Source organism: Centroberyx gerrardi, chromosome 6 (assembly GCF_048128805.1).
Source record: "Centroberyx gerrardi isolate f3 chromosome 6, fCenGer3.hap1.cur.20231027, whole genome shotgun sequence".
Classification (NCBI taxonomy): Eukaryota; Metazoa; Chordata; class Actinopteri; order Beryciformes; family Berycidae; genus Centroberyx; species Centroberyx gerrardi.
Window position 1 is genome coordinate 25,617,709 of NC_136002.1, and position 20,682 is coordinate 25,638,390.

The following is a 20,682-nucleotide window of genomic DNA, read 5'->3' on the forward strand; positions in this document are numbered from 1 at the left end:
TTCAATTTAATACGCCTATAGATTTACTTATATACATTACTTATGGTTGCTTGTAGCAACTGATAATGTAATAAATGCCAGATCATGCAATAACCTGGTAATAAATTCCTAGATAACATAATACCTTCGCATCATTAATGAGCTATTATTATCTTATAAGGTGTGTAACATATCAACTGATGATGTAATAATATTGACTAATAAACTAATAAAACAATAAGAATGTAATAATGTATTATGTTGTTAGTCCAGATTACATCATTATTTATAAATAGCAATAATCACCAGCTGATGCAATAATGTGACGTTATTACAGCACCCATTTACTACATTAACAGTTTTATTTTTCAGACCATTTAGATGGAGTTTTTATTGCATTATGACAAGTTATTACATTATCTGGCAGTTATTACATTAATTCATGTTGGAAAACAGAACAGGTTATGTCTTGAACTGCAAGGTGTTTGATGGCTGTATAATCAGGAACAAGGAATACCTGTGGGAGGAAACTCTGTGTTTCTATTGGCAAATTAATTAGACACACAAACACACTTCAAGAGTGGAGGGGACAGCCATTGTTAGACGACTCTGAGGGTGAATCCACAAGAATTTTGTTTAAATTGTAGGAGTCATGGTCCAGGACCCTTTAATTTCAAAGTATGCTGTGTAATCATGCTATAGAAATATTGTATACAACTGTGTAAATAAGCAGTTATATTCATATTGTTGATGTACATTAAACATGTCTGTTATGAATATCTTATATAAATACCCTTATGCAGAAACTGTTATCTGGAGATACCAGCCATAAAAATGATGCTCCTATCCTTATTCAGTGTTTTATACAATACCTGTTTCCAGTGATAATCCTATATAGTGGAAACCATGTATTTATATATCTATCTACAATTCTCAGTGTTTAGGGAATCAGTTGTAAACAAAGAAACCTTTTGGACAGCTCATGATTTATTGGGAATTTTCTTTGTTTTTCAGGACTCAGCCGTTGCCTGGCAGTGCCACAAGCAGCATAGCAGGGGCAAACGCAGGGGGCCGGGTGCTTTTCATCATAATAGGTCACCAGGTGTTGGCTCTCGACCACGCTAAGCTCTCCTCAACTTTATTTGGGATTAGCAGCCTTCATTTTGCCATGGAGCTGCCATGGTTCAGCTCTGCTGAGATACAGGCTGCCTTTGTAACACTGACCCATTTAAGACCAATACAATGGCTGAATTGAGTAAGACCCTGAAAGCATCCATAACATGCATATTTGTTGTGCTTCTCTGACAACAGAGGAGGAAAACAAAGAGGAGGGAAACAAAAAGATATTTATCATTGAAAAAATGAAAAATAACATTCTTGTATTTAAAGATACAAGTACCAATTCATCAAAGTATCAAAAATAACAATCAAACCAAGATTTTGATTCAGTTTGATTTCTATGATGCCATCTTACACTCACACTTAACTTTCATAGTCGTCAATCACATTCCTCAGCACATTACTTTCTGCAGGAAAGGGCATTTTAACTGTTAACCTGGAGAAAGCACATATAAAGTATAAGTCCTAATCCATTTATCAAATTGATGAGAACAATGTCCGTATTCTTATGACAATATTATGATAAATTGAGAAAATGTTCAATCAGTTTTACAGTAAGTATGCCTATCATAGTTGTTTACAAGATGATATAAAGATAGCTCGAAAAATTTATAACAGTTCTCTATTTTCCTGCAACAGTTTACCATGTGTTACTGTTACATTCTGCCACCTAGTGGTATAACATGCAAAATGCTCCTTCACCAACATTTTTCCTTTCACATCCCCAGAACCTCCTCACAGTCCCTTCACAACCATTAAACCTCATTATAAATTTAAATGTGTAAAATTAAATTCTTTAATTTAAAGACAACACTTGACTATGAGGGCAATTATTTAGCTATCTCATATATGCAGGTCTTAACTCATCTTTTATGAGTGTTAATTAAATGAATAAACCAATACAACATTTTTATGTGCTTCCCTCATATATGACTTTAAATTTCTTTGATTACTTTGAATGCAAAGGCCTATACAACAGAATCAGAGCCCCTACGGACAGTTTCCTTGCTGTTAGGCAATTTGCTCATATCTCCGAGGCGTTTAAAAAAGCTAAAAAATCCAGAGGTCTCAGTCTTAAGCCATGGACTCTTGTGAGGGACGGTCTGGCCTTGTTTCTGAAGGTGGTTTTGTGCGGGCTCCACTGTTGTGTCCTCTTGGATTTGCTCCCCAAGCTCTTCATCAAGAACAAGAGTTAAGGGAACACTTGGTTTACTTTTCTTCTCTGCTGATGGGGAACTCTGGTCCTGGGCTCCAGATTTTTTCAAGTCAGTAAAATCAAACACTTGCTGTTTTGTGGAATATTGACCAGCATCCTCTGACATCATTTTCCCTATAGCTCTTAATGTAGGCTTAGTAGTTCTGTCTGGAGGCAGAACCCATAGATCATCTTCCTCTTCCCCACTCGTTGGGGCTTTATGAGGGAGACTAAGAGTGTGGCGCCGGCCAATGATATTCTTGGAGGACAGCTGAGGACCAAGCAGAAATCTAGCCAATTCGTCATGTCTTTGTTTGTCCTCATTGTCATTGAAGGTGCGTTGGTGAGGTGAGGTGCTAATCGCACCAGGAGATTTCTGATTATCCAGACCATGATCCCCTGATGAGACGCTGCTTCGACTGTTCTGAAAGCGCAAAACTTTCTTGGACGCTTCACGCAGTTTTTGGGCCTCCTCCTCATTATTGTCTTCCAGCTCTTCCCCATCATCCTCAGTGGTCACTGAGAAAGGTCTGCCTGAGGACGAACTGCTGCTGGTCCTATTGGTTGGGTGTGTAAAACCTCTATAGTCCGGTTTTCTATGAGTTTTCATCTCTTCAGCATGTGGATCCCCATCGTTTTCCTTGCTCTCAGATTGGGCTTCTTTATGCGGAGAGGTCTCTGTCAGGTTGATGGCTGAATTCCATTCGTTTTTGCACACCTCCTTGGCCCGAACTGGGTCTCCCCCACTGTGATTTCCAGTGGGAAGGTTTCCCTGAAGGATGATCTCTGATAGGCTCCCATTGTTGGGGCTGCCCCTGGTTGGGCTCCCATGGGCAGAGGAGGGCCCTCCCACTCTCCTCCTAGATGCAGGGTTGGTGAGGAAGTTATGTAGAATGGACTCGAGTGCTACACCTTCCATCTCCTTGTCCCTCATGGAGCAAGTGGCTGTGGACCTGCGCTTGGCAGCACTCTGCAGTCTGTCTCTGTGTCTCCGCTTCACCTCTGCCACCTCTCGATCCCTGTTGTCCTGCAGAAAAACAGTCACAGAGTTGAGGGAACAAGCCCGAGAATTTCAAACAGCCCCTCAACCGGAGAAAACACGGGCCTACATAGGCTTACCTGGATGGCCCGCATGAATTTCTCACAGAAGGTGTTGAAAATGGAGCAACACTCCTCCAATTTGAACTTGCTGGGGTCCTCACAGAAGTACTCTGCCACAGAGTTGCTCACTGAGTGCAATGCCTGAAGATCGGTCTCTGTATCAACCAGGCAGGCCTCAGCCTCCTAAATGGGACCCAACTCAAAACATCAGGACATGCAATCATCATCCACAGGTTACAGAATTAGACAAACTAGGCTGAATCAGACCATAAAAGGCTTCCTTACCTCTAGAAAATCCTCCATCTGTGCCTTCAGGTCTTCCTGTTTCCCGGTGTCCGCTTTGGCATCTTCTACTTTCTTTACCTCTCTTTCAAATTCAGCTTCAATGTCACCTTTATTTATTCTAAAAGCGTGGAGAAAGATTCATTATGATTATGTTTATAAAAACCCAAGAAAAATCATTTATAAATACATTGAGTGTCTTACTAATTAAAAAGGGGAATGTTTACCTTGCTGCAGCACCAATATGTTTGAGTTGTTCTGGAAATTTAAGCAGGGCCACATCAGCCTTCTGAGCTTGCTGTTGTAAATATGTAAGTTTGTAAAGAGAGAACATTATACAGATATTCTTAGATACAAAAAAACAGTAACTATACATTGCAATCAGACCAAGGGGATAAACAGTACTTACCATCACTACGTAATGCATGAGATTCATGCCAGGTTTGTTTGCTTTGGTGTCCACTAACTTCAACAGAGATGCCATTCGGAAGCCAATAGCACTGCCAGCATAGCCACCCTAAAATAAAATGAATAAAATGAGACACTGCAAGCTGGACAAAAACACTGGACAGCCATTCAAAGTTTCAACATCAGATATTAAACACTCACAGCATTCATGTAATTTCCAGTCTTCAGCACCAGGCGGATGACAGAGTGGAGATTATCAGACTCCAACAGCTCTATGAGGAGATAAACACAGTGAATGGCAACAGGTCTAAATGGGATTATAAGTCTAATTTAGCTCCAAATGGGATATGAGTCTCATCATCATCTATTTCAAATCTAGGAAAATAGACAATACCCTTTCCAGCAGTTGTCAAAATGGCAATGGATTTTTTCATGTCATCCATGAGGGGGGAAAACTCCTCTTTGAGCACCAGGCAGTTGAGACGCTCTTCATAGCTAAAAGACACAAAGAGGACATTTTTTCCATTGTTAGTAAAACCACAGAGATCAAACACTTGTAAAACACATGGAATGACATTCAGGTAACTCACCTGGGTATCTTGACCAGCATTAACATAAATAGATCTGCTTCAGGAAGACCAGACTGGTTGCCCTTAAACTTGACCAGCTGAGACACCTGCATCCATTCACAGAGCCAAAGAAATGATGCAATAGCAAGATTGTGTTATTATAATGGTTCAATTACCAGCAACAAGAAAGCATTACATAACAACAGCAGACACATTAGACAATGCTAAAAAGCAGCTGACACAAGTACCTCCCCTTCATCTGGCAGCAGCTTGCACAGCTCCTTCAGTTTCCCCGTAGCAAAACTGAGACCGCATCCTGAACTAATTTCTCCGATCATGTCCCTTACAGGCCTGTGGAGGGAGACGGAGAGACAGATATGGTGCAATCACTTAGACGGTGTCCAATTGACTTGCTGCCACCTACAGTGGGGTGGTTATTTTTCTGTATTACTCATGCTTTGCTTTTTGGGTTGGGACATCACATGAGCTGTGTGTTTTCCTGCTCATGCAACACTATCTCACTTCTTCGGAAGGTTTGAGCTGCTAATACCAACAAGCCTCTGCCTGCTGAAATAGCTAAGTGAACAGCAACACTTCAGCTTTCATTCCTCAGAAGCACAGACTATACTGTAGATGAGAATAGATAGAACAAGCTATGACACTGTAAGAAACACGTATATGGAAGAAAACAGATGGTAGTATGGAACAGGAGTTTTTGCTTGGTGACTTGTCTGTCAAATAAATTTGAGGGCAAATAAATTAGGTCATCATTATCTATACCATTTTTTTCCTCACTTCCTGTTGGATATGTTTCCTTTGCCAAAATGCCTTCAGCAATACATTTATTTCTCAATAGTTGATCTGTGGGTTACCTCAGGGTGGGAATACCTGTTCTAGCAGTGCAACCATGTAGGATTTGGCCTGTTGGGACATGCTGGATTTCCAAGATCTGCGCATGTGAGGCAGCCATGTCGTAGACAACTCTGTCTGCCTCATCCCATGCGTTTTACACTGGAATACCAAGATATCATTGTGCAAACCCATTCACACCTTGAGTATACGACCACTGACTCACCGCTTGAACTGCTTTAGGAAAATCCCAATGTTCATGCTCCTCTTGGAACCCAGAATGGAAACCTGAACAGACACAGACATGGGTGCAATCAGCTTGTCAGTGGCAGTCGTCGAGATAATGGAGCTATTGGCTTGAACAGAGTCCTGAGTATCACAAATACCTCGGGTTTCCAAACAGACAATCGATTCCAAAGGTTAAGGATTCTTTGGGTTGATTGAATTGTAGTAATCAGGACAAAGATACACCATTGCACCAGTGATGAACACTGAGATGCATATTGTCAATGTCTTACTTTGAAACGGGTACAAAGGTCAAAGTAAAAGTTTAGTAAAAGCTTTTAACCCACTTTCAGTAGCCACATTTGACCTCTATTGATCTGCAAAGGTGGTGACATCGTGGTTTCACTAGTGAACAATATAAAGAGTAGATATGTAAAATAACTTTAGCTTCTCCGTCTCTGGGGAGAACCATTTCATAAGCCCATTGCTTTTAGATGAACAGCAATAAATGCAGTATATTATATAGCTTACATTCAGAATACAATTACATAATAGTACTGTATGAAGAGGACATAATTATGCCTTCCTTTAGCAAACAAATACAAAGAATAGTGCGACTCCACCTTTGTATTGAGTGATTCTAAAACAAGGCTATGTTCCTGAGAGAAGTATCTCAGCAAAGCTACAACTGTGGTGGTAAAATGTACAAATAATCCATTATTTCCCTACAATTACAAGTGAAGAAGAAAAAATATAATTTGTTTTTAAAATTATATTGTCTATCTTGCCAAATTACTATAGGAGGGAAGTTGCAAAAGTTTTACTATAGTCCCACTCAATCATATGGATTATTCAATGATAAGAGGAATGAGTGAGACAATGGAGATGATTATCTGCATCTTAGGTCCTACGTAAGTGAGCTTGCTGCGATACCAAGGTTTCAGTCTGGGGAAACATCATAGGGATGCTTCCCGTTTATCGCAGCTGCATGCCTGGAAAAAAAAAGAAAATCAATCTAGGTCGAAAGAACATATCTCCATATCTCTGCATTACGCAACAAGAAATACCACACATTTCAATCTATTGCTACAGTCCCTTGGGTTAAAGTGTCACTCTTTGATTAAACAAAGAGTGACGACACTTCAATTCCAATTCTATGCTAGTTGCACTCACCAGTTCCCCTCCTGAGGCAGCAGCTGGCAGGCCCCGCAGGCTCTGGCGGTTCAGGGCCTTAGGGTGCTGCTGGCCCTGCTTGCCGTGGCTAAACAGCTCCTCCATGCGATCCGTGTCCAGCTCATATTCCCCATGAGTCTTCTCCGCTGTCCAGATGTTGTGCTTGCCTATGACACTGTCTTTGGGAATGGTGTCCCAGTTGAAATTCCGCATCCTGGAGCGCCGGCGCACTCCCCTGGACATGAGGCCCAGGCCATTTAGAGGTGGAGGGAGGCCAGGGGCTGGAGGTGGAGGTGGTGGAGGTGGTGGTGGTGGTGGTGGTGGTGGAGGAGGAGGTGGAGGAGGGCATCCTGACATCCTGATCTTTAGCCGAGAAGCTGTCAGTAGGTGTGGGATGCAGTCATGGCCTCAGTCATACATGCTGCCAGGTTTGAGGGTCTGTTAAAGTCTTCACAGTCAAATAGGAGCTGTGCTGAATAAAGGTTTTATAGGACTGTGGTGTAGCCGTTACCATTGAATGACTTTTCCAAAATGTCATCAGTTAGGATGATGCATTCAGGCTGAAATAAACAGAGCAGGGTGGGGACAGGGTTACATAAATTCCCATTTACAAAACAACTGTAAGCAGCAGTAGATGGTAATGGATAGGCTGATATTCACTTTCTCCACAGAATCTATAATACATTTTAGAATGATAGCATCATAGCAAAACTACCATAATATTCTAAATTCCTATGGGAATATAATAGTGATACTATAGGAGATACCATAAAGTATGATAAAGTCACTATAATCTCGCTATTAAGTCCCTATAGTGACTTTTCATTAAGGGTTAATCGTGAGAAAACAGCATACAATTTCAAATAAGAATGTCTCAATTAGATTTTTCTAATGTCTAGGCTAATTTTGCATCCAGAAATAACTTATTATCCAGCGTCAGTTGGACTACTTTACTGTTTGAAAACATTATTAGGAGTATTATATTTCGTCGGACTCAGATCAGTAAATGAAAAGACTCTTACCTTTGGTTTTGACTGACCAGTTGCCCCATTATCCAATTTCCAAACACTAAATCCAGACGTGTATTTGTTCTGCCCAGCTCCCCAGCGTGAAACTTCAACATCAAAAGCAGAGACTGACAAGCAGGACGGAGTGAGAGAGTGTTGAAACTCTTACCTGCGTGTAAACGACACGCCCAGGTAACTCATTTACGCCCATGATACACCTTCCCTCCAGGAACTACGGGATTAGACTGCAATTATTTGGCTTGGCAGGAGCTGTCTGAGGGACTGACAGTGATGAACTCCTTATTAGTCAGAGATCCCGCTGCTGGCTTTATAGACCCGCTCAGCACGGGGTCGGTTAATGTCCTACAGCTGATAGCGGAGGAAAATTGATTTATTTGAGTGTTTGTAGTTTTCATCAAATAACCTTATAACAAAACAGTGAAATATACAGGAACAAACTTTATTAATAAATAGTTAAAGTCACTCTCGCCTTTTAATAGCTAGTCTTTATTGTAGGTCTTGATTAAATCTTTTTTTTTGTTGTTGTGGACAAATACTTGAAATCGTTAAAATAGTGACAAAGAAGCACATTCCAGTAATGACCAAAGACAAAACATGTAGCCTACACTATGAGCTCTTTTTAAACATCTGGGCTCATGAATAATTCCTGATTTAAAAAAAAAAACGTGTTCAAACTTGAATGAGATGCTGTTTACATACATGCCTTGGTTAAGCATTAGACTATCTGACAAACATCCAATCTCATTTGTTTTGATGTAGGGGAGGGGGGGGGGGGTCAAACTCGTTTATACTGTTTGTAGGCCAGTCACTTAACAGCAATCAACTCTCTGTCACACACATGATAAGCCCTAATGATGATAATGTAATTCCAGAGATGCTACATTTGCATGCAAAGCATTTGCTGCTGTTGTACTGCCATCACATTCAGTACTGAGGACTAACTCAAGAAACAGTTTACTGCTTCTTATTGCTCTGCATTAACCCAAAGGTAGGCTGCATTTCTATACCATACATCTAGTCATTTATCTTTATTTCTTTGTTGATGATGATTTTTGCTACGTCAATTTTTTCATTACATCTTTTAACAGTCACCACTGTAAATTAGCAGACTGTACTCCACAAGTACCAGGATCTGCTGTGTATCTTCAGTTTTTTCCCCTAAGAGAAGTCCTTAAGGAATGTGTTACTTTTTATTCCACAGTCACAAGATCTTTTGCAAAATCAGCCATGTTCTGCAAATATTGCAAGGGCTTGCAATTTTAAATTAGGTTATTCCTGTGCCATGACTGCACACATCAGTTAGGGGAAAAAAGACTCCCAGTCTTAGAGAGTAATAGCCTACATTACATGCAATGGGAATAAAGAAAAATGGTTACAAAAAGCTGTTATCCATTCCTTGAAAAAACAGTGTAGTCTGATTTCGGAAAGCTTGAATACGGATAAAGCATTTTGGATTGAGAATGTATACAATCAAACATTTTACACAATTTGAAATAAAAATTACACTGTAAATAGGACAATGTATGTTTAACTTTCTACAGATGTTGGAGGCAAAGTAATTGGAAGTGATCAGATTACTTTATTAACCTGAAGTAATCCAATGAATTACATTACTGATTACAATTTAAAGCAGGTAAATGACTTATTTGTAATTGATTACATTTATAAAGTAACCTTCCCAAGCCTGATAACAGCACTTTTCACCAACCACAACTTCAGATCATCCCAATTTTTTAACAGACAGGTCATTTTGGCTCATGTTTGCATTTTCACTGCAAATTAGCACTGGGAGCAATGCAAACTATGTTGAAAAATTTTAGAGAAGCCAAACTCCACAAAATACAGGAGTGATTGACAAGTGACACAACTCATGACTCATGACATCTGCCAACACTGAGCTGTGTGTCAGCTGAAGATAAGCTTAAAACTCAATACACTTTGATACTAAAGTACACTTTAACAAGGGAGGAGATTAGGGGGTTACTACACACTTAGAGGATAAATACTGTTTTTTAGTCTGATATTCAGATGGGTATTTGACCTGAGAGACGTCATAAACTCTATCCAGATGGGATTAGATTTGCAGGGGAAGACAGGATAATGAAATCATTACCAGGGCATTTCTGAGGTTTTAGTCCCATTAGAATCTGCTGTGTCAGGAACTTGTACGCGCCTGTGCAAAAAAGACATCCAGCCTGTTTAACCCACAGTTAGTTGCCCTATAACAATAACATCAGGTCAAACTGGTCTAGTCTTCATCGACATCTATTCGTTTTTTGCAGTTGTATTGGCCTGTCCTGGTAGGAAAGGTAATTCAACTGACTAAAGATGTTTTCTTTTTCCATCAACATGAAGGCACTCAAGGAAACTTTTGTTGCTGTTCTCCTTGACCCGAGTCCAGTCCTCACCTATAGGCTTACCTCAACATCAAACAGACTGCCTGGAAACAGGGCCTATAAGTCACAGTTCCCTGCATACAGAATGTGACAGGGTTTTTTTTAAGCCAATTAACAAATTTAATGTGTAAAAGAGTTATGAGTAAACTGGACAAGATCCAACTATCCACTCCAATCTCTGTAAATTTGGAGACTGTCGACAGAGATTTCTCATTCCCTGCGAATTGGTCATCGACATTATAAATGTGCTGTGATAATGTAGGCCTACATCATATTGCCCTGAAAACTAATCCGGGCCGAAGTGAAGGTGAAACTGGAGTGGTTCTTTGGCATTTGCCATGCAAACATCAGCAAAATATAACATAACTCTGCTGTTGGATGAAAACCTTGTCTCTCCAAAAATTAAGTAAAGGAAATGAAGTAAAGTAAAGGAATGTAGCATCATTTTCAGCAATTATACATTTTGAAATTGTAAAATGAGTCATGAAACTCAGCACATATGTTTTAATTTGTTACAAGGTTTTCATCTAACAACAAAAACTTAAATCGCCGTCAATCCGATTTATAGAAATTAGGATGAATTTGTTTAAAATTTGATATAACCTACGTATGTTGCTTTTATAACTCCATTTCATTCAGCATTTACAGTGGGTAAACTTAGCTGATGTCTGGTTAACTGCTACCAGAGAGCCAAATTGTCAATTAAACCATCTAAATATTACATGCAAAAAGAATTATCATTTCAAGGATGGGCTCAGGATCTTAAGAAGGGTTTCTTATTCACCAACCAAGACTCCTTTTAGGAAACCCCAAATCTTTTGATAATGGCAAATCATTCTAAATCATTCATCTTGTTTTGTGATCAATGGGCTTCTTAAAATCCTGAACCAGCAATTTACTTAGCCAAAAAGTAAACCGGTAGTGACTTGATGATTGTGAAATAACAATACTAACTCATGAGAAACATGTTAGAGATATATCAGACTGTATTGTCATGTACATAATCAAGGGTGCCATACATATTACACACATTGTGAATTTTCTGTACATATTCTCGGGGGACAGTCGGTGGAAGCCTCCAGTATCAAACTGACAGATCTGTGTAAACTGCACAGTTTAGTTAAGTGGGACGTAACATACAGCAGTCTTTATCGGAAATGCAGAACAACACAAGGACAATCAGCTGATACTTAACTATGAAGGGACTTTGAGGAGATGTACTGTATGTAAAACACCATGTTGCAGAACAAACTGATTGGTAAATAAATAACACAAAAATGAAATAAGAAAAATTTACTCATACATTCTGTCGTTAAAGAGACACTGAAATTTGTAATCATAATCTACATGTGGCATTGTCTGTATGCAGTATTCCCATTCACTGTTGTATTTTAAAATCTGTGAGATTGGAATCACATATAACTGCGATGTCATAAAGGCCCAATTTGTAATTGTAGTCCGGCGCCTCCTGTTGAAACAAAGTCAACTAAACAGTGGATTTGTGTCTTGCATTATGATTTATTGGATTTGTTTATGATATTTATTCGATTTAACCCTGAAATGTATTATCTGAGCTTTTGATACAAGGACTGACATTATGTGACTGCTAAACAGTGTTGTATTTGTAATGTCTGTAAACACTAAGTAAATCAGACCCATAGTTTGTCATTATGCTGAATTAATAAAGTTCCCAAAACTTATTTTCCATCTGCAAGTCAAACTAAGAACATATTTGAATGTACCCAAAATTTAGATAGTCAAACTAATTCTCGATTGTATCTTTAAGTAAAAGAAAATCAATATATTTCCCTCTCTATGCATGTAAACAGTAAACTGATCATCCAAGTGATATGCTCTGAAATGTTGAAGATAATGATTTTGACACCATTAAAAAAGAAGGAATTAATGCATGTGCAAAATTGCCCAGGGATTTCTCCACAATAGTATACTATACATAAATAAGAAGTGATATACATGTAAATGATTGTGCTACCTAAAGTATAAGAAAGTAACAAGAAAAGGTCATTTTGTGAATTAACAAAAAAATCCTAAATACAACTGACATAGTTGTACCATCTATGAAAAATGAGTGATATTGAAAAACATTATAAAAGTGATCTCTCATGTTTTTCATTATCACTGGTCTCTACTGATCCTACAATATACTTCTTGCTTATTCAAATTAATCTTGTCCATCTAATCACCCATCCACTGCTATTGTCAACTTCTCCACTGACCAGTGTGTCACTGTACCTTTGTGTCTCAAACAGCTGAACCCTGAGAACTCTTTACTGTTCCTCCAGCCAGGACGGCTTGTCTGATCCTGGGGGCTTTAGCTTTACATTGAACTGTATAAGAGTTTGTTCCAACTGCTGCTGGTTGCCAGCAAAGTAAGCTGAGATAGCATTGTGGAAGAGAAGCAGCTGCTTGTGCATCACCTTCACCTAGAAGACAAAAGGAGATGAGAAAGGAAAAGCTTCCATTAAACAAATACAGTTTACAAGTGTTTAGGAAAGCACGGCCGGTGGAGGTTTGTTTAGATATGATGTTTCTGACATTGTTACTGGCTGCTCATGGACCAACTTCTAGGTAATCAATCTAAATACAAGCTGCTGTAATTGGCTACATCCCTCAGAGAGTGACTGACAAGTGTTAAGCAGATTTTTTTCATGACAGTATTTTAGAGACATTCCAAGGCATGAAAGTCTTACATACTGCATCTCATGATGTTGACTAAAGAAATTTTGATTAAAAAACTTCTAAAAGTTGCAAAAGCTTCCAAAACACAATTATCCCTTGTCATTGATTGATTACGGTTTTAACAGTGTGGGTCTCAGGTCTGCGCTAACTATGACAAAATTCAATAATTCTCTCCTTTTGCTGTAATTGCCTCCTGTGTGTGTGTGTGTGTGTGTGTGTGTGTGTGTGTGTGTGTGTGTGTGTGTGTGTGTGTGTGTGTGTGCACACAAAAGTGTGCCTACTTCCTTGTGTGTGATCTGTTCTATCTCGCAAGATTCACAAAGGAAGACAGCGCACTAAGGAAAATAAGCTCTATGCACTGTTGCAGAACATATTTGTTGAAAGTATTATTTAACACACTCAACATAAATTATTTATGAAATTTTGGTGTGAGCTGCCTTATGAATGGGTATCAGTTTCCTAATAGAAGATCCATGGGAGCCTCGACTACAAACCTTGTTTTCCTCCAGGAATTTGAGTTTGATGGTGACATCGCTACGCAGCCTTTCATATTTGTCTCTGTGGACCTGGTACTCCTGTTGGGCCATCTCAATGCGCACCATGGCAGCAGCATCCCTTGGGCCCAGGCTCATCTCCTCCAGATCAGAACGGTAGGCATCAAACTCAAGTCTGCACATAAAAACAGATAAACCTGTCAGTCACAGACTCTCAGTTTCTAGGTGATGTTCCCCCTCCTCAGTGAAGCAAACAAATGCTTTAAGAACTGGCAAAAAATGTCAGGCTTTCTTACCTTGCGTTCTCATACAGCTTAATGGTCATCAGAGTGTCTTCCATAGTTTTGTTGACCAAGGTGTTGATGCTGGACACAAAGAAGTTGATGGCACCAAGCAGAGACTCCCCATTCTTGCACAACAGCTTTTGTGTTTCTGCATTGTACCCAAACTCGTCCTGCAGAAAAAAACAGTGGTTCAACCTGCAAACTGCATCTCCAGGTCATATCAAAACATGAGCTTTAATGATAATACTGTACCTGCAACTCTGGGGACTTCTGGCTGAGGTCGGCAAAGGTGTCGCCTAGAGCCTGTTGTGTCTGCACCATGTTGTGAAAATGGCTGGTGAGTGCAGTGGCCAGTCTTAGGATGTTCTCATACTTGTTCTTAGTCTCTCTTAACACCTCAATCTGAGCCTCCAGTTCCAGGTCTACTGTTCGTGAGCCTCGGCCAAACCGCTCCGAGAACATCTGCTTGGTGCACTGCAATATGGTGGATATGGATGAGGGGATTACATTAAGCCTAGTGTAAAGCAACTTTGATGGAGTGAAGGGGAGGCGAAAATACATTACAAGAGAGTCACGAGAGTCACGTGTATGAGTGTCCACTAGTCAAATATTAAACCCACATATAACAATGGACAAAGTTGATTTTTTTGAAAGAAAAGCAAGGCCAGATCTTCTGTATGAAATGATGAATCTTTCTGGTAGAATTAAGCAGGTAATAAACTTCATAATAACTACCTAATATAGGAACAATATGGATAAGCTTGGTACCAAATGATACCCAAGGATTTCCACCCAAGGATCTACTTTAAATATCTGTTTTAAATGTCATATACAACCATACATAACCGAGAAGTCTGTATGAATGTATTGTGGTTAAAAAAAAATCTGTTAATTTTCATGGACATACAAGTGGAAAAATCAATGGGAGGGAGGTGGGGGTGTTAAGGGGAAAGAGAGCTGAATGCAGCCCACGGGCCACCGATTTCCTAGGACTGACTTAGATATTTTTATCAGTCTTTGGAAATTGTTTCCAAAATACAGCAGCTATACATGGCTTACCTTGTATGTGTTGATGCCCCATTTCTTTACACTGTCCAGTTTCTCCACTGCCACGCCACGAGAGACCTCCTCAGCTGCCAAAGCTGAATTACTGGCGCTGTGGTGCATGGACCCTTGAACAAAAGAAGAACAATGTAAAACTCAGATCCAAATGCATGTTCTCCTATTGCAGTTTACAAGGCAGGAATGCTACAGCTATCATGAGAATGAGTGAGCAGTGAGGACATGATGATGAGCCCAGTGATACCTGGATGCTGGTCTGTTTGTTTGGCAATTCGGCTGGCTGCAGACTGGCTGTGAGAGATGCTAACACCCCTGGATTTCATGCGGATGTCTGAAATGAGCATGGCAATGATAAACAATGAGGGTGAGAGGAAGGGATGTGAGACAAAAGTTTGGCAGTGAATTATGCGTCTGGATAGCGGAGTACATAGACTGAAAGGAGAATGTTAGGTTCCCAAGATAGCAAAAGATGCGTATGGTGCAGGGTGAGGGAGATGCATGTATAATAAGTCGGTGCTAAAAAGGGATCTGAAATAATCCACCATGCAGGTTTCTCATGCAGAATGAGGGGATTTAGAAAAAAGATGAAAATGGACTTCATGGGATGGAAGTTAGGCATCAGAAAACAACATGACAGTCATCCAAAGTGCATTTTACAGTACAGAAGAGGTCATCGTTATTAGAAACATTCACAAACACAGCATTTAAGGCGACTGCTCTGTAATATGTGGTTAGTGCATCGCTTATTCCGAAAGTTGTCAAAAAGAGTTTCTTGCTGTTGAAGAAACTTTAATTTTGTGAGTTCAAGAATCGCAGGCAAGGTTGCAGAGAATCCCGTTGGTCAAGCAATACCAAAACTCTATTATAAAAACAGAAAAGGGGGCAAAAAAAGACCAACATAATAAGGTTAGCTTTAACAAAAAAAAATGAAGGCTTGTCAGAATACACAGCCACCTGGTCCTGGGGCAGGGGCTCGTCTTCTGTCCAGATACTCAGGGTTGAAGCAAACTGCAGGCCCTATGGGATATGGACGTTTGTCATGAACCATAAGCCTAGAGGTCTGCAGCTCTCTACAGTGTGGCAGCATTAAAATAAAAAGAGAACAAGCCACTGGGATGCAGCATAAGACTTCTTGAAGGGTTGATTAAAGGGGCATTAAGTAATTTATCACTTTTATCGACCTCTCCTCTGTCTGTGACCAAGGAATTGCAACAATATTGTCAGGTCTCTGACACAGCTTACGGTAATGGACAATGGACAGAAACATTTAGTCACATTTTCACATGATGCAAAATAATAATGTTGTCATTTGATTTTTTTGGGCGAAATGTGCTGCGATGCCAGTCACTTGCTTGTAGCACCATCTATCTTTGAGCATGTGAGATGGGGAGGTGGGGGTGGGGGGGTGTTATCAAAAACAGAGTACAGACTGTAAAGTGAGTTTTTGAAAGCCAGACATCTCAGCATCTGGCAAAGTAATTGCTGAGTCATTTGTATTGATCAACAACCCTATCAAACCTCCGCAGATATATTATGGTCATTTTGTGCTATGGGACAGTAAAACTCTTACTTAATGCACCTTTAAAATCATAGTAGCAAAAAACATAAAGTTTCTGTATTGCGAAAATCAACAATAGGGCAAAAACCGTACAGGATAAAAGTCCGGTTTATTAGATTTAAGGGGAGCTGGCAGTACCTTTGATGGAGCTGGTGGGAATGATGCCCCCTGCTGGTCCTCCATAACCTCCTGACACGATGCTGGTTTCATTCAGGTTGGGCCCGGACACCATCACCTGCTGCAAATCCTGATGGGTTCAAAACAAGAGACTGGCAGTGTCATCCAGTAATACAGAACAGCTGTAGTTTAGGATGCATGAATTATCATATGTTATTTCATCTCCATGGACTGTAGGGACCGATTTAAGAAATTATACCCCAAATTATGTCATGAGAAGAACAAGGTATTTTTGTGGGCATATATCAATAACACCTGGCCAGCACTTCCCTCAATATCTGCATTGACTGAGTTTATATCCAGACAATTATATTGCTAGATTATGATAAAATCAGTATGGATTATACTAAAGCCCGGAATTAAAATTTGAATTGTGATGTTGATGTGTAAACAAGGAAGTTTTATGTAACAATACAGGGAGAAGAAATTGAAATGGTAAATGAATTAACATTTTTAGGTATAGTTCTAGACTCCAAACTCAAATTTGACAAACATGTCAAAAAGATTTCAAAGACAGTAAAAAGCAATCTAAATTGCTTCAAACTAATTAGACACCATATACCAATCAAAGCAGCACAGCTGTATATGCATGCAATGATTTTTTCACATGTGTCTTATTGTGTTACAGTGTGGAGCCAAGCCTCTTTGTCTACAATTAAGTCTATTGCATCTTTGTATAACCAAGCCTTAAAAATAATGGATAAAAAAGCCATGAGATGGCACCACTGTCACATACTGAAGCAGTATAATTTGCTCAGTTTTGATAATTTCATAAAATTTTCGTACCTCAAACTGGTTTTTAAATGTTTACAAAACTTAGCACCAGATATTTTATGCAAGTTTATCAGCAGGCAAAATAGTAGTAGGATCACCAGGGGCACAGCAAGTGGCAATTGTAAAATCGCACGCCGTAAGACTTCCTTTGGGCAGTCAGCTTTTTCCATAAAGGGCTCTCAAATGCGGAACACACTACCGACTGAAATAAAATTAACTCAAGATATTAAGATTTTTAATAAAAAATGTTAAAGGCTGGCTGAAGCAAAATCAGAGCTGTATGCATTTTTAATTATTTCATGATTTGACTTTACTTTTTTTTTCTTTAAATAATGTTCTATAATTGTATTCAACCTTGATATTTTCCTTTTTTTTCCTCTTACTAAAAGCCTAACTAGGGACAGGAGTTGGAAACTAGCAATAGCTATAATCTCTGTATGCGGAACATCAGTTACATCAACTTGTTTGTAACGAGTTGAAGTGGTACTATGTTAACTTGCATTGTCCCTATCAAATAAACTATATAAATAAAATAAATAAATAAAATGTTCAAATGTACAGAAATCACTCATCGGTTTCTTGCCATCATAATTTATTTGAAAGATAAAACTGAGTGATGCAAGGCAACCAGAAAATGTCTATACCTACAAATTGCTTATATGTGACTTTGTTCCCTAAACTCTCATTTTAAATCACAAAATCCTCCATCAAGGCCTTATTATTTAAGGTCAGTATTAGCCCTAATGTTAATTTCCACACACACAGACAGACACAATCATGTAGGACCCCTGATACTACAGGTCCTCAACCATGGTTCATTCTATTTTCCCTACCTTCTCATCTATGCTCCATTGAACCTGTGCAGCCTGTGTGAGAGTGAGACATAAGACAACGCAGTACAGTAATGAAATATGTTATGTGATAGGTCATCTGACTAAAAAAAGAACACACTACTGAACAACAGCAAGTAAGGCATCCTCTCCTAATGAATGTTATGTCCAATCCCTCTGGGCACAGAAGTCATCATTCCAGGTTAAAGGTGGTGGTGTAGCTAACTACATAGCTGCAGGCCTATGTACGGTTAGGTAACAGTTAACCTAACAAGGTCTAAGCCTAGGCTATCATATTAAATGGGCCATGTATGGACACAGAAGCACCAATGCATTCATACTCCAGTTTAATGATGTGTTGTCAATACAAAGAAGACACTGCTGGTGAGAGGAGAGGAATATGACTCACCTGCTCCAGGCTGTCATCTTCTGGCAGGCTCCCTGTATCTCCATTGCTGTTAATGGGAATCTCCATGGTAGCAGCCTTACTCATGATACTGTCTGCCATAATGAAATCTCTGCAAGATAACACAATAAATTGACACGTTAGGTAGCATAATTTCGGCCTCTTGAAGAATTTGTTATCATGTTGCTTTCGACGTCTTTCTAATCCACAATCACACCATAATAGCTTCCTTACATTGATGCTAGCTACGGATAATCTGTCTGGCTAATAGCAGCGGTGCTGATGTGGCTAGTACTTGACAGCTAGCTTCCTAGCTGCTGTAGCAACCTGATATTGGAGGCAAGTCCAGTCGCCCAAAGAAGAAATACGCCGTCGTCTGTGCAGACAGTATTCGTGAAATGTTAAATAATGTCAACGGACAAGCACCGTTGTTTTTAATTTGCATTTGATGCTAAATCCATGATTATCCAGGAGCGTTTACGTTATCTGTCCGCTTCCATTCCTGGACTATTCGGCCAGAAAATCCCTGCATCCAGCCAGCAGCTTTGGTCACATCACTTCAAAATAAAAGTTTGTGTTATTGCTAAATCATTGTAGGCAAATAGTCAAGCATTAAAAAAGCAAAGTAAGATGAGAAAATGTTTTATATGTGCTAGTTTTTATGTGCTCGTATACCAATGAAAGACTGGCACCACATACCATGAAGGGATACTGTTATTTTGAAGGATAATACCTTTCAACGTCAAACCACCTCCCACGCTCCATCTTCCACGTCGTACAGTGCTGACGTAGCTTTATCCCTAAACTGTAGTATTATCCTTCTCCTGAGGATGTCACTAACAGCTCACTAAATAATATAAAGAAAGCCCGGCATGCCACACATTATGTCACTCGCAGGGAAACTGAAACTTCCAGTTTTGTGAATATAGATCATTAAAAGTGAGGATGACACGCCCTGAACGTTATATTGATTTTACTATTTCTTGAAATCAAACTGTGTAAATACAGTTGTTGATTTTGAGCTGTGAAGCACCTCATGACAGACCTTGCCCTGTAGTAAACTGACCACACTTTCAATTATTTGCCTCATTTGTTTCAATCAGGGGTGCATGGGAATTGCACATGGCCTCCAAATGTGGAACCTTCTCTGTGATTACTCCAGTTCTGCATAAAAAGCCCCCCCACCTCCCAATTTATTCCTAAGGCGAAATGGTTAGTTTCCCTTGATGCGCTGATTTCCTGTGACATATTTTCACTTCAAATAACTCGTGTTGAGAAATCTTATATATACACTTATATATATCATTCTTCCTCTTCTATCCAGCCTTGCCTATAGGCTCCTGCACATGCTTGAATTCGACTGCTGCTGCCCCAGGGCCCCAGGGAAAACAAAAGGGCATATAATGGAGGTAGGAAGTTTCAGCCTTAATCAAGGATTCTACTTGTCAGAGAAGAATCTGCGTGGGAAGACACCTGCAGAACTCCATGTGTTCTGCTTTTGATCTGCCTGCTATGCCCACTGAACTTTACTTGCCCTCACCCAACTTCACATACATACAGTAGAGGTTTGAGGATTACACTGGACAAAGTAGGTGCTGTTATGAACAAACATGATGTAAACACTATATTTACACTATGCCCACGCAACAATTTCAGTGTACCTGCTTAGTAGTGAGTGTATACTGTAGGAAAGTACTCACTATTTGCCCTTATTGTTAGCATGTGTTGACATTTTTTGTTGAGAACACCAGTCCACCTCATAAAATTCCTGGTAGGCTACTTGGCAATAACGGTGATGCTGACAAAGTTTGACACCTACTCCTCTGAGGATACATGATAGCGAAATAGAAAAGTATCTATCCCTTTGCTCAAATAAATAAGGCTACAGTACAGAAAGACTACAGTATTCGAATATTTATTGGGCCCTAATAAATATGCAAGACAACCCAGTCTAGATTAGTTAATGAACGAGAGAAACTGAAGTCAGAGAAATCTGAAGTTAACCAGCCTGTTGTTAAAATCATGTCAAAGCTGAATATTTGAATGGTTAGCAAACTACTTCAGTTTCATTCT

At 39.6% G+C, this 20,682-nt stretch overlaps 2 protein-coding genes across 4 annotated transcripts; both read right to left on the reverse strand.

Annotated features, from left to right (window-relative positions):
• Positions 1-946: 946 nt before the first annotated feature.
• fhdc4 (FH2 domain containing 4) lies at positions 947-8,041 on the reverse strand. Of its 2 annotated transcripts, XM_078284370.1 has the most exons (12): positions 7,923-8,041; positions 6,901-7,460; positions 5,729-5,790; positions 4,902-5,004; positions 4,675-4,760; positions 4,479-4,579; positions 4,286-4,356; positions 4,086-4,193; positions 3,904-3,974; positions 3,680-3,797; positions 3,413-3,577; positions 947-3,320 (listed from the first exon to the last, which is right to left on the reverse strand). In XM_078284370.1, the coding sequence occupies exons 2-12, from the start codon at positions 7,255-7,257 to the stop codon at positions 2,067-2,069; spliced, it is 2,496 nt and encodes an 831-aa protein (XP_078140496.1). In that variant the 5' UTR covers positions 7,258-7,460; positions 7,923-8,041; the 3' UTR covers positions 947-2,066. The 2 variants fall into 2 exon arrangements, with proteins under 2 accessions (XP_078140496.1, XP_078140497.1); XM_078284371.1 differs by lacking the exon at positions 3,413-3,577.
• Positions 8,042-11,297: 3,256 nt separating this feature from the next.
• LOC139931280 (arfaptin-2-like) lies at positions 11,298-19,097 on the reverse strand. Of its 2 annotated transcripts, XM_078284136.1 has the most exons (10): positions 18,937-19,097; positions 18,613-18,721; positions 18,207-18,239; positions 16,561-16,669; positions 15,109-15,195; positions 14,862-14,974; positions 14,055-14,276; positions 13,815-13,972; positions 13,519-13,693; positions 11,298-12,768 (listed from the first exon to the last, which is right to left on the reverse strand). In XM_078284136.1, the coding sequence occupies exons 2-10, from the start codon at positions 18,709-18,711 to the stop codon at positions 12,613-12,615; spliced, it is 1,152 nt and encodes a 383-aa protein (XP_078140262.1). In that variant the 5' UTR covers positions 18,712-18,721; positions 18,937-19,097; the 3' UTR covers positions 11,298-12,612. The 2 variants fall into 2 exon arrangements, with proteins under 2 accessions (XP_078140262.1, XP_078140263.1); XM_078284137.1 differs by lacking the exon at positions 18,207-18,239.
• Positions 19,098-20,682: the final 1,585 nt, after the last annotated feature.